This window comes from Larus michahellis, chromosome 1 (assembly GCF_964199755.1).
Source record: "Larus michahellis chromosome 1, bLarMic1.1, whole genome shotgun sequence".
In the NCBI taxonomy this organism is placed as follows: domain Eukaryota; kingdom Metazoa; phylum Chordata; class Aves; order Charadriiformes; family Laridae; genus Larus; species Larus michahellis.
The window spans coordinates 84,390,539-84,404,548 of NC_133896.1; the positions used below are offsets into that span (position 1 = coordinate 84,390,539).

General features: G+C 42.0%; 1 protein-coding gene across 1 annotated transcript in view; it reads left to right on the plus strand.

Annotated features, from left to right (window-relative positions):
• The first annotated feature begins 8,420 nt into the window (after positions 1 to 8,420).
• The window catches only part of NTF3 (neurotrophin 3), a 55,961-nt gene continuing 50,371 nt past the window's right edge, over positions 8,421 to 14,010 (plus strand). The window contains exon 1 of the mRNA XM_074589512.1: positions 8,421 to 8,580. Coding sequence (XP_074445613.1) covers positions 8,563 to 8,580 — 18 coding nt within the window. The 5' untranslated portion in view covers positions 8,421 to 8,562. The remainder of the gene's footprint in view (positions 8,581 to 14,010) is intronic.

Here is a 14,010-nt window from a genome sequence, read left to right on the forward strand (position 1 = left end):
TATAGAAAAATTTAAACCTGTGATTATATTTGTTTAACATTCTGGGCCTAGCCTAATATAGTCATGTTTCCATAGAGAAATCAGCGACTCCTGAAGTTTTGCTTTATTTGGGGTTGATGGGAGCCAAAATATTTTTCTTTATCAACTGCATTATGACTACAACACTGAATGGTGCCTTGCTGCAAGAATAATTTCTAATTTCAGAAGAACTAGCTATGCAAAAAAGTTTAATTTGCTCTCAGGACAAAAAATTAATCTTATTCACTTCATAATGTTCAGGCAGAGACCATGATAATTAAGGGAAAGCCAAGATGCATACTTAGGCTATAAATAGTGTCATGAAAACTGTTCTTAATACCTTTAGATTGCAACTACTTACACGCATTTCAAGCCATTATACAACATAATGATGTCTTGCTTTATATTAAAAGCAAAGCCTGCAGGGATAGAGCCTGTGTTTAACAAACACCGCTGGCTAGCGAGAGAAGCCATTCATACTGGGGAATTACCTTCAGAAGGAACTTCTAAGCAAGGAGAAAAAGCATTGAATTAAACACCAAAGCAAAGATGAAAATCAAACACAGCATGTGTATTAGGGAGAACACACATGCAGTAACCTCGTAACGGCTATAAAACCTCATAAAGTTTCCTATTGTTGCTTGTGTGACCAAGCTTGCATGACTCATGCATTAGGCTTTGCCAGTCATGGACAATTGTGTGACCATGCCCATCTTGCTGTAATAAACGCTCTCTGTTGTCCTCTGCTCAACACGTGATTTCTTCATTTTCCTTCCTTGCAGGGCATTAACCTCAGTTTCTATTCTGGTCGTCTTCGTGCTTGATAAAGAAATAGCTCAACTACAGAACTGGAATAAGACACATGACAGAGAACAAAACATGTGAGTGGGAACCTTTATACAATTTCCGGCATGCGTTACACATTGAGGATATTTGGGAAGAGAGATTTGCCATGACCATTTAGCAGAAGAGCATTTGGCATGAGCTGCCTTAGATGGCAGACCGAAGCTAGTTATAAACTAAGAACTTCACTGAACTTCAGGCATGGACAGCCTGAAGCACAAACAGTCAGTAGTACTATTCAATCAAAAGAACATGCTGAATTTTTCCATTCAGCCTCTTTTTTTTCCCCCTCCTCCTATGATGAGAGTTGGGGTCAAAAGCCTAGCAATACCATGCCGTAAAGTCTTCAGATTGAGAAGAAATTATAATTTTAAAATCCTCTATGCCTTTGCTTCTTTCCTTTATTCCTCCTGATTCCTTATAGGCTGAATTTTTCCTTCCACTCCTTCCAAATAGAAGTAGTGAAGGATGGATTCTGAGTGAAAAACATTTATCTGTTTAAGTGGTGGCAATGAAAAAAAAGTATTCACTTTCTTTGAACTGAGATCAAAAAAGGCTCTGAACGGGCAAAAAACCCTGTTGCCTGTCCATGCAGTGCATCCTCAGCAGTGGTCTTGACTGCAAGTGTAGTGCATCCTTGATCAGCTGTCTTCGTGGGTGTCTCTCATGCTGGGTGCAGACCACCAGCACACACCTTGCCTGAGCTCAGCATTGCATGATGTCCTTGGAGCCCTACATATTCCAGGGGACAGTCTGCGGCTGTGCTAGACGTTACCTTTGCAAGCTTGCTTTTCAATCTGAGCTTGAGAGCAGGCTCTGGACTTGAGTGTTTGCATTTAAGCTTATGACACTTGCTCAATCGGGACTCTTCCAATACTGCACCTTAATGAATTCAAGCTGGGGTCCTGCTCCTGCAGTTCATGGAGAACCTTTTGAAATCACTGCTTGCATCTAATACTAATAAGCTAAGTGTTCCTGGGCCCTGATGCCAACGGGCATGGAGCAGCCCATGTCTGTGCTAACGACCTGCCTGCAAGAGGGTAGGGACATGCAGATTGCCTGCTGGGGATGGGCATGGAACGGCCCAGCTGCCAGACCTGCCTGGCAGCTGCTGGGGAGACCATGGTTAGAAACAGTCCCAGTTCAATGTGGGGACTTCCTAACACTTCACAGGTGCAGACAATCACAGTGAGCTTAAACTTAATATTATAGATAGATACGTTAAACATTTTGTCTATCGACGCTAACGGAGTATTTAGGTAGATAGGTGAGCATACAGCCTAAGTTTGGGAAACATCCTATTTTTTTAAAAACATAGGCCAGGATTGACAGAGATAATTTGGCCCAGAATTGTTTAAAAACCCTTGCCTGTGCATCTGCATTAGCTCAAACGGGACTTTCAGTTTTAGGCTGCCTGAAAGTCGATCCATGCCATGTTTGCTGCCCTGCCCCTCCTCCAGCAGATGAGATTTCACACTGAGCTTTTAGAGAATTAAAATGTAGAAGCTCAGCCAAATGGGCATCAGTATTCATCAGATAAAAAGTTTGAATAAAAATTGCTTTGGTTCAAATAAATGTGCCTTGTAAGGTCAAAACACACAAATATTAACTACAGAGCATACAAACTAGTGCTGAGAAATGTCCCACTGACTTCAAAAGCTGACTTCTGCTATTAAACACACCTTGTTAGCTATACTTTGAATCAAGACCTGTTCTAGCAAACGTAATCTCAGAAAAAAATTAGAACTTTAACTGAAATACTTTAAGAAAAATGTCATTGCCCAACTGTATTTCCATCATTACACTAACTTTTGTTGCTGCTTGCAAGCAAGCAAGGCTGGGAAGCATTTTTTTCCCTGTTTTACTGTTTTACCTTCCTTTCTTTGATTTGCTTTATTTTTCAGTTCTTCCAGTAGGCAAAACAGGCAAATGAGAAGGGCACCTATTTTTGACCCTAAAATTAGAAATGTAAACACAAAAGTCAGGACACATTTCCCTGTGGCTGGAAAGTATCAGTATCAGTATTATCAGATGTATTGTGTGGAACTGTGCCTTTCATAACAGACACAGTTGATGCTATGCTGGCAAACCAGCAATGCTCTGAGGCCCTTCACTTTGGAACTGCTTGACTTAGTGGTAAATATTTTTAATTTTTTATTTTTATTTTTGAAAAAAGGTATTTGTCTCCTCCTTTCCCTTCATTCTCTTTCAACTTGCTTCAGATATTGTAGTTCCACCAGACCTCACAGATACAGAAGCATCAGTCAAGGAGAAAAAAACCAGTACTGAGTTTTACCTCCCTGCTGGGGAAATTTTAGTGTGTATTAATGTTTTAGGAAGCAGGTCTGCTGTGTGTGCCAGTCAATTCTCCAATGCTAAAGTCCCTCAGTACCCCAAACCAAGGGATACAAATATCTAAAAGAAGCTTCCTGAAGGATTTCGCTGGGGAGTTTTCTTCAAAAGCTAGGTCAGAGTACTAAGTACATGATGTTCCAGAAAGTGTTTGTTTTCAAGGATGATGTAAGTTATACAGTCATGGGATAGATGGGCTGAGAAAGACTGCCTAGAACTTCCCTTGCCGCACTGCAGGATCATTAAGCTGTGTGCGTCCTGACAGATTTCTTTACCCTGTTGGTGAGGACCTTCAATGAGGCAGATATCGCGGCAGCCCCAGGCAACCAATTCTGGAGCTTATTCTCTCCATTTTTTCCTCATGTCTAACTTGAACCTGTCTTTCTGCAACTTATCAATTCTTGTCCCAGTCATTCAGGTTGTGAGCTGGTCTCTTCCTCTCTGAAAGAGGTTTTTATGAGCTTAAAGTACTCAATCATAACACCTCACAAGTTCTCTCTTCTTTGGTAAGCAATTCCAATTTTTCTTTTTTCATCATATATTATGTTTTAAATGATATTACACATTTGATCATTGTTTCTGTCATTTTCCAGGTATTCTCTGACTTGAACTTGGTCAGAACTTGATCCTGCATCTCAGCTGATGTCTTACCAGAGTACTTTATGTATCTTGCAGGCTAGGCACCTCTTCATATGTCCCAGTGTGGAATTTTTCTTCCTTGCAAAAGAATGGTGCTGTGATTCCAAATTTCTTCCTCATCTAGGATCATTAAAAAATGAAGGTACCTCTTCCTAGTTCCAGCACAAGTACTAGAACCTAACTTCTTCATTTAGCTTTAATTTGCATTTTCTTCTTACCATTTATGTAAGTAAGAAATGACTTTTTTACAGATAGCCATGTGAGTTCTCTCAAACTAATATGGTAATCATAACAAATGACTAGAGGCTAAAAGTATGCCTATTGTTCCAAGGAAGACTTTTTCTGTTTCCTGAAATGGTGCCTATCATCAACTCAACTTGTTCTGCTGCAACAATTCTTAATTATTCCTGCAATGAAGACTGTCTCTGGAAAAATCAGATACCATCAGAAAAAGACAAATATTACTTAAGTCCAAAATATGTGCTAAACAAATAAGTAATGTATCACATCAATATAATAGAGAGATTTGTAATGAACCATAACCCTATTGCCAAAACATAGCTATATATTGGCAAATGGAAGTGCCCTTTTGTATATTACTTAATATGTAGCTTTGTTTTGATATAGGAGTACAGATCCCTATATTAGGTTAAACAGGGAAATTTTGAAATGAAAAGTATTTCTAAACCACAGTTTTTGGCTGAATACTGCTATGTCGTGTGTGTGTAAAATATTTCACGTGAGGAAGTGCCAGTAGTTGTATTTATTAGGTGGAAACTTGTTACTTGTTATTTTAATTAATACTATATTTAGAACCTCATTTAATCTCACTTTGGTAATTCTCACTCAAGAAAATATGTTTACAGCTGAACTATATAAAAGGTAACTCTGCAGAGTGTATTGCTTTTAGGAATAGCTCTGAAGAGCAATGGCTTTCAGGGTGTGACCCTAATTCATCGTTCTTGCCCTGCATTTTTTCCACCCTGCCTCTTGGCATGTCTACAGCTTGGGGTAAATGTTTTTCACTGTGTCATCTTTGATTTACCATGTTAATTGTTACGAGCTGCTCTAATTATTATAAGGATTTATCAGATTACTTTTTAATAGAAGAGGAACAACCGCAGAAGACAACTTTCCAAGAAATGTGTATCAGAACCAAACTTGACTTCGTATGTGAATCTTACTTAGAATTTCTCTTTAATACGTCTGATTTCTCTAGCCTGGGTGCAAGAGCGTAAGGAAAACTCAAATGTGAGCATACATGATGGCTGAAGTTCAGCACTAGCGCAAGTGTATGGAACGCCAATGTCAATGAGGTTTCAGAAATTCTTTCAGCTCTGAAATGGTACCATTGGTATTCTTAAAATAATATCTAAATAATGTTTAAAGAAATAATTTCTAAAATAACCTATTATTTCCCACCACCATTTCCACCAATTAAAGGAAACCATGCTGGGATTCATTTTTACTTTTAGTAAAACATTTCCAGCACATGCCAAGGAAAAATCTTTTCTAGAGATGGTGTCAGACCCTTTATTAAATTCTGGAAATTCGACAAAAGTGATTTTGACATTTGAAAGGTGGTGAACAGCCTCCTGAATTGAAGTTCTTAGTTAGACAAAGTGTTCAGAGCTAATCTTCTGCTTCCACCACTCCTTCTTTGTCTTTTCTTTGAAACTACCACCTCGTAAGCAGAGGACCATATGGTTGGAAGGCATTTCCCTTGCAGGTAAGAGTGCTTGTTGAGGCATGTCAAAACTGCCATGGGAACAGCACGAACTCGCTGAAGAGCTTGTGGTGTCCCTACGGACATTTCCCCTTTCGGTATCTATTCGGGACTTCAACCACAAAGTGGTGCTGTTGCAAAAGCTAACAGTTAATGGGGAAAACAAACTCCCTGCTTTCATAATGACCCAAGGCATGCATTAAACCCAATAAAATTTTCATCCATTTACATAACAACATGCATAAATTCTCCAAAGATATTCATTTTTTTAACATCAAACGCAATTACAGTGGTATCTGTTAATATGTAGAGAAAAATGCATGTCTTCAAAGTATATAAAATGTTACCGATTTTGAAGTCTGATCAAGGGCCTAATTAATCAGATCAATGCCTAGTAATTATTCCAATTAAAATGCCCAGAATGTAAAGATGACTTTCTACAGCGTGCTTTGAGCAATATTTCAAATTCCTCAAGACAGAACAGAGACTTGTTCAAAGTAACTTTTTTTTTTTTTTTCCGTGTCAGAACCTTAGATCCAAGGACTACACGTAGAATAAGGTGACCATTTGGGAGCTTTATTGTTTCTCATAAAAAATTCAGAAACATATTCAAAGTGTAAAAAAATCCACTTGTGTTAAGGGTTAGTATTAAAAAAAAAAAAAGGCACACCCAGAATAACGGAGGAAGATGTAAAAATATCTAGAAAAATAATGGCTTTAAACAACAGAAGCATCTTTAGAAAAAGGATTGGGAAACTGCAAGGACCAAAAATGTCTCCATTTTCTATAGTTGCGAAAACACCCTGTCTACAGTGCTTTTTACAGTGCACACATATTTGGCAAGATTAAGGTGTCACATCTCAAATTACAAGGCGTCTGATTGCCCACAGACCCAGACACAAGTACAGGGCAAAACCCCTCAACTTCTGCAAACTGCCTGGCTCCTATAGGTTTGCCTCCCATCAGAGGTAGGCAGCCCCTCTGCCTAGGACATTTACTTGTAGCCGACTTATTTTCAGTCTTTTTTTGCTGGGCTAGCTGCAAATGCGAAGTTCCCGGGCTAGGGCTGCCTACAGATGCTTAACCCTTTGCATACCTCTTGGGGAGCATTCACCAGCCACAGGAAAATTTTCTATTCCTAGCACTATTTGTCTGCTTCAGGAGATTAAAAGTTGATTCATATTTTAGGCATTTCTCAGATCTCGCTACAGTGCTGGGGCTGGGGGGACAGGATTTAATTCTGATTCCCTCCTCTTAGCCGAAAAAGCTCTAAAAAGGGTGGAAACTGCATTCAGCCAAATGGGAAGACAAAAAGTCTCTAGAGTTATTCAAGGTTTTGAGTGCTTTTTTGATTGTCAAAGCAGCAAGTTTTAGTAGAAAAACTTAAGAAGCAACAGCAGAAGATGACTCTTTCCTTCTGCATCTGGGCAGTTAGAGGGGAAAAGGATGCAGGCAGAACTGATGAGACAGATACAATTTGTAGAGTTCAGAGAACCCTAAATAGGGTTATTTTATGGTTGAAAAAAGTCAGATAAAGGACAACCACAACAAACACCACTGACCGTATTTCAATCCACAGTGGAAAATATTTCAATAAAACTGTGACAACTACCTAGGTAGATTAAAATGTCTTAAAGAAGATGGTACAATGTTTTCACGGCATGAGAAGGCTAATCATCCTTACGCAGGGAGGGGAAAGAGGAAAAAGTCCCTGGTTAAATAACAAAAGAAAAAATTTCTTGAGCAAGTAAAAGAAGTATTCTTTAAGGAAACAGTCTGGTGACTCGTAAGATTTGAAGTGTATCGTATCTTATATGACCATGTTCTTATGGTTATGACTTGCTCAATTACACTTGAATCAAATAGAAAAGAAAGATGACTTAAGCATGTAAATTTAGAGGGAGACTTAGAGGCATGCAGCTAAATTTATCAGCCATCTCTGTGAGCGATCACTCTAAATAAAAAGTTTGGAAACCAGTCGCTGCTGGTTGCTGATGAACTTTCCATGCTTTTGGCACTCGCCATCCTTTACTTAATGGACTAATCTGCAAATCAAAACAGGAGGAATATCTGGACACAAATCTCTTCTTAACAGTGGATATTTCTCCCAACACTTATTTTTGTGTAACGGGGGGTGGCTTGGTTGACAGAAGTGTTGACCAAAGAAATAAATTTGTCTAAGATCTTGAAGTAATAATAAAATAAAAAAAAAAGAGGAGCCAGAGGGAGAGAGCAGAGGCTTATGGCATTCTAGCTCTGTGTCTCTATTTCACCTGTTTTACATGTCCTATAATGACTTCTGAATATGGGTAAGAATAGCAACACATGCTGGCAGTTTGACCAAAGGGTGTGCGTGTGCATGTGTGTGAGTGTGCATGTGGGAGACACACAGAGTATGGGGAGAAGGAGGGGGAGTGGATGGACCATTAGAGTGCAAACACAGAGACATTCCTGCAATAAAATACTTGTCTTCTGAGAATCGCAGTCTGGAAGAGATGGTTATGATTTAACAAAAGAATTCTCTAAAATGTTCCCTGGTGCTAATACTGTTCTTAATAATATGAAAAGATTTTGCCAGGAAGAGGAATAAAACCATCAATCGGATTAAAAAAAAGAAAATAGGCACATGATGGTTTTTTTAGAGCATACAGGGGAAAAAAATGACCTTTACGACGGTTTTGTCATTTTCAAAAAAATGCCTCATTCTCTGAAATTCCCCAACCAGGCAAGGTTATTATAAATGGTAGGTAGGGAAAGCAGAGCGTGGCAATAAAAGGGTTAATCTGCAGAGCACAGAGCCATCTGGCTGAGCTGGTTTGTTATAATCGAGCAGATTATGTTCACGGGACTCAGAGTTTAAGGCTCCTCTCCCATAGAGCAACTCTGCACAACCCAAGCAGACCAACTTTGGGACTTTGAATGAACATATTTACATTCACCTTTCTCTTCATGTCGACTTTTCTGGAAACATTCACACGGATGCCATGGTTACTCCTACCACGGTAAGGGAAATTTGACGTTTTCTAATAGGGTCCTAAGAGGGCGGGGAGGGGAGGGGGGGGAGAGGGGTCCTTTAAAGAAGTATAATGGGGAGGAGGGGGGGGTCTTGTAAGCAGTAGATCTGTCCCAAATGTTGCTGCCTTCCCCATTGTGCCTCCTCCTTCCCCCACCCCTACTTGCCCTATAGCTTGCCTTAGTCCTGAGGTTCCTCTCTCCTCCTGCTCTACACGCTGTTGTTCAGGTCCCTGGCAAGAAAACAGCAGGGGAGAAATATGAGGTGCTAAAGGAATCTGATTTAAGAGGCAAAAGCAAAGGAGACTCTTCGTTTTGTTTTAAGAGGGAAACCAGCAACTTCAGATATAACAAAAGGGGTTGCAAATCTTGAGCGTGGATTGCAAGAACCAGCCTCAGAATATGTAGCATGCTTGCCCTCAGGGAAAGTTAGAGCCCATGACAAGCAGAGTCAAAATTACCAATTTCTGCACCTCGCCTGTCTCAGGTAACTAACTTCACTGGAGCTTTCTTTTTTTGTGTGTGCCAGACACTGGAAACCCTATTCATGACCTTTGAATCAATCCCCGTTCTCCTCAAACCCAAACACTAAATTCTCCGGGAGGAACTGGAGATCAAAGGATTCCCTGCACATCTGTGTCTAGGTGAAAAAGATACACTCACTTTGTGCTAGGATGGCAGGAAAACTATTCTTACGCTGCAATTTCCAGCGTTTGGTAAGTGCCTTCTAGGAATGCAGCACACAACTAATCAACACAGACACACATACAGAGAGCAAAATAGAAAGCTGTTTCTCATCTAAACAGCTGAAATGCAGCCTAAAGCGTCAGTTACTGGCGAGTCCTTATGGAGACACCAAACTGCTATTAGCCAAGAGGGGAAAAAGTCCTTGAATGGTTTAGATAGTTTTCTGATCAGTTCTTAATCCTTCATTAAAATAAACGGGAAAGCTCTGCGTTGGTCCTATCTCTCGAACTATAAATATGCAGTATCCGGAGAGATGGATATTTTGGATTGAATAGGGCTGCTATGCGCACATTCTCTGGTTCCTATATTGCAAAACCAGTTATTTAGAGATGACTCCGTGTGTGTGAGGGGGGTTGCTCCCCCCACCTTTTTAAATAGACAGGGATGTGTGCTATATGGTCCAGTCAATTGTTATGAGCTACAACCTTTCAGAAAGCACTCTTTGCTCTTAGGCTCATGTGATTTGTTGCATGAGGAGTGCAAATGGTATGTAAAGTTTGCCTTTACATTGTGCCTTCAGGAAAATACCCAGACACTAGGAGAGACATTCTCAAGCACAGAAATACCTGGTCTGTGCAAGCCTGTAAGTAGAGGAGTGGTGCAAGAAACACCTATAAATAAGGTATAAGAAGGAAAATCTAATAATAAAAAAAAGAAAAACTCACTTTGTGGCAAGGCAGACAAAAGCAGTAGAGAATGGAAGAGCATTCGGCATGGTTCCAGCTGCTAGTAGTAAAAAGACTGGTCTGAGATACACGTGTCAGTACCAGGAGCTCTGTGTGTGAGCATGGCTGGGGGGGAGGAAAACTAGACCTGATTGCAGGTGGTGGACCCAAAATATGGGGAGAAGACGATGCATCAACAGAGCCAGGAGGGGAGTGCTTTGTGCAGAAGGCTATGCCATGTTGAGTCTTGCAATACATGTAGGTTTAGGTGTTGTTTGGTTTTTTTGTTATTTTTTTTTTCCAGGGAAAGGAGAACTAAATGGTGCACAGAAAGATAGATGTAAGGAGTTTAGAGGGAAGTGCAAGATATTGAAAATAAACTGCTACATATTAAGTAAGTGATGTGTACTGGGGTAATGAGGGCAGGTGAGCCATGCAAAGGTGATCAGCTTAGAAGGGAAACTGCTCAGGTCAACTGGAAATAGAGGATCTTTGTGGGTGGAAAAAAGTTTAGGAGCTCAGAAGGGGAAGTAACGCTTGGGAGGGATGGGAAAAGGTGCAGACTGGAGGCTGGCTGAAGATATGAAAGGGACACACAAGGATGCTACGATCTGCAAGGGGGAGCTAGGGTATGGAGTGGGAGTGGAGGGAGAAAGGTGAAAGCACAGGGCACAAAGGATGTTTGGAGGAGGAAGAAAAATGTGAACTATTATCTATTTGGAGAAAGGTATGGAAAATAATCAGATACATGATGCTTGTGAGGGGCGTCTAAAGGGGACACCTTTGATTCTGTGAAGAAATAGATATGAGGATGTTTTTGTGAGGAAGGTGTTACAGTATGAAAGGGAAGGCTTGCATGGTGATGGAAACATATGCCGAGAAGAGGAATGCAGAGGAAAAAATGAGCTGGATGGAGATAGGGTGTGGTGATGGGAAAAGGGTATAGGGACCCATAAAGGCATGTGAGGAGGTAGTTGCTTAGAGAAATTTCAGAGGAGGTTGGAAGCCTGCTGGAGTAGATCTATAAATATGTGCTGCCTGGTTGCAAGGGAGAGACAGAGCTGGAGAGAAAGCCATGTGAAGGTGCTGTGAGGAAATGCTAGATAATGGAAATCATGGGGACAGAGTGAACGGTGACAAGAATATAAAGAAGTGACAGGCCTTGAGAAGCAATGTAGGAGGCATAAGGATGAAATTAAGGGCTGGGTTTTCTTTAAAGATGCCTGGGCAAAAGGTGGCTTAGAGGAGGTATAGGGAAAGAGAGCAGAGGGTGGGACGAAATTTGGTTATGTATCACTGTAGGCAGACAGAGAAAGTAATGCAAAGGGCAGGAGTGGCTTGGCCAGCAGAAACAGAGGATGCCACCTTACTGAGAAGCTGCAATAACACAGGGAAAGAACAGGCAATATGTTACAGGGGAAGCAGTTGAGGGAAATAATGGAAAGTTAGGAATAATGTGAGGGGGATGGGAGGAGAAGAACACACAGTCAAATAAAAAAGAGTGATTTTCTGTTACATCTCTGTGGTGGGTACTGGCTAAGTGAAGCATCAAGAGAGAATGGAACAAATGTGCTAGTGGAGAAATTACTAAGATATAAAGGGGTGGGAGGAGAATGGATGGGAGGGATAACTACCTGGAGGGATGTATAACCCACATGGATGTACTAAGGTTAAAAATAAAGTGTGAAGTGTGTCAGGACATGAGTGGAGTTAGGGGCTGTAGGGCACGAAGTGGAAGTGAGTGGGAATGACAGTTCGTGTTACGAGGGGTGAGAAGCTTAGCGTAGATTGACACACAATGGTGTGCAGGTGAGGAAAGTACCTGCCAGTTAGTGCCTGCTTGTCAGGGCCGTGGAAGGAAAGGTGAAAGGAGTCAAAAGTTGTGTCTGATAAGAGAGACTTGTGCACACAGCATGCTCAAAGTAAATGAGGGAAGTACAGGTAAGGATTGCAGACCTGGGTGTGGGGCCTGGGAGAAAGAAAACAGCTTATGGGGGAGGGAAGAGTGGTGAGGAGTGGGAAACAGTTTATGACAGCTTAAGTGATCTGTCGTTATCTGCCTCTTAGTTTAAGGGAGGCTGTTTAAGTGTGCAAGGGGCTGTACATGCATGCATAGCAGCATGCAAGCAGGGTGGGGGTTAAGTGCAAGGGGAGAGCAAGGAGGAGGCACAGGTAAATGCATATAGTGAGTCATGAAAGGTGCATGGATATATGAGATGCTGGTTTTGCGTGCGGGTCAGGGACAGATGTGTTTAGTCAGTGTTGTTCTTACATGACTGGCAGGGTTGTAGAGGGAGGCAAGTGGTAAGAAGGATCCAGTTGGTCTGCAGCGAGAAGCTGAAATCGATGAGGGGCATGTAAGAGTACTGGGCTGCTGTAAGGGATGTATGTCTGTGTGGAAGTTACAAACATGCACCCAGGATGCCGTGCTGACGTGTAAGATGACTGTCAGAGGCCGACTGGAGAATCACGTGTCCACTGCATTTGTGGCACAACTCTCCGTGTCGAAATAAGTTATGCAAGAGACACAGCAGAGGTGAGTTTTGTGAGTGCTAAGAAGCAATGTTTGCATTGAGAAGGAGGGTAGGGAAAGATGACTAACTGAGAAAATGGCTTGGTGCGTGGTTAGCAATAAGACCGAACGTGCGCTAGATGTGCTTGCCTTCTGCATGACGTGTGCAGCAGGCAGGCTCTGCTTTAGACACTTTGCAGGCTTTTTCTAAAGAACTACTGAATAATCCTGAGAAAATCCCAGGATGTCTAACTAAAATATTTACACCAGCTTCATTTGGAGGCATATCGATGCACCTTATTTTCATGCCTTAAAACTTCAGTATGCTACTGCTGGCACACAATGGCAGAGACATTTCTCTAGGACCAGTTAACAAGGCTTCTAGGTATTTCACAGTGCTGTTGGACGAACAACCATTGGGTTGAGGTAGACATAGGGAGTACAGATGTCAGTCAAAGGAAACAAGAAAGTACTAGCTTTCTCCATGGCTTGAAGCAGTACTGGAGCAACGTGCAGCTAGTTGAAGGTTGGAAACATAGGATACATATTGGGTGAGAGAGAGAAATGGTAAGGATGTCTTTCCCTTCAAAACAACCTCATATATTGACAACATCTGTTCTTCCAATCTGTTCTACAAACATCTTCAAATTGTCCAGTTTGCCTAAGGCTTCGGTGTCTTTTTAAGCACTGTCCTACAGTGAGTAGGAAAGTGCTCATTTCCACCCATAGCTGATCAGAAGATTGTGAGTGTTCCTGCCAGACTTGCACTGGGAGAAGACAGCCTGATCACACCAAACGGCTGGGCTTGAAAGCTGAAGCCTCTGGGCCCAGACCTTATGTTGCATCAGTCACATGAAAGTTCATGGATCCCTTCCTGGTTTATTCCAGGCATCAATTTCTGCCAAAAAAAATAAATAGGTATCCTGTAAAATACTTAGCAAACAAGCAGTTAGTGCTTGTGTAGACGTGGGCTGTGTTAGGAACCTGTTGTCCTACTTTACACACTGGTTTCCCACTGCGGAGTCCAGTTCAGGCTCTCCAGATGGATAATTTTTCATGGCTGTGTTTGGAGCTGGTCGTGGTCAGGGGAAAGCCCCTTTCTCCTCTGGTGGCGGTGAACTTCCCACCGTGGCAGGCTGCGGGGACAGTGAAGCGGCTGTCCATGAGGGGGAGACGCGTGACCGCAGCCAGCCATCGGTCCCGGCCACCAGCATCCAGCTGGGCTGAAACCACGGAGGGCAGCCTGCTCGGCCCGCTGCCACCAGCACGGCCCAGGGCAGTGCCCTGGCCTCCCGCTGCTCCCCATCCTCCCCGCCGAACCGCTGAGAAAATAAAAAGCAAACGGTGGCATCAACCTGCCAGCTGGCTGGAAAAAGAGAAAGGGATTGATGGGTACAATTAGGGCCGGCTTGTTGCAGGAAAGAGATCAAAGCATGAGGGAAGGAGCTGTGTTCAAATGCAAAGAACACCGGGTAAGTGTGCCCGCCTGAACTCCT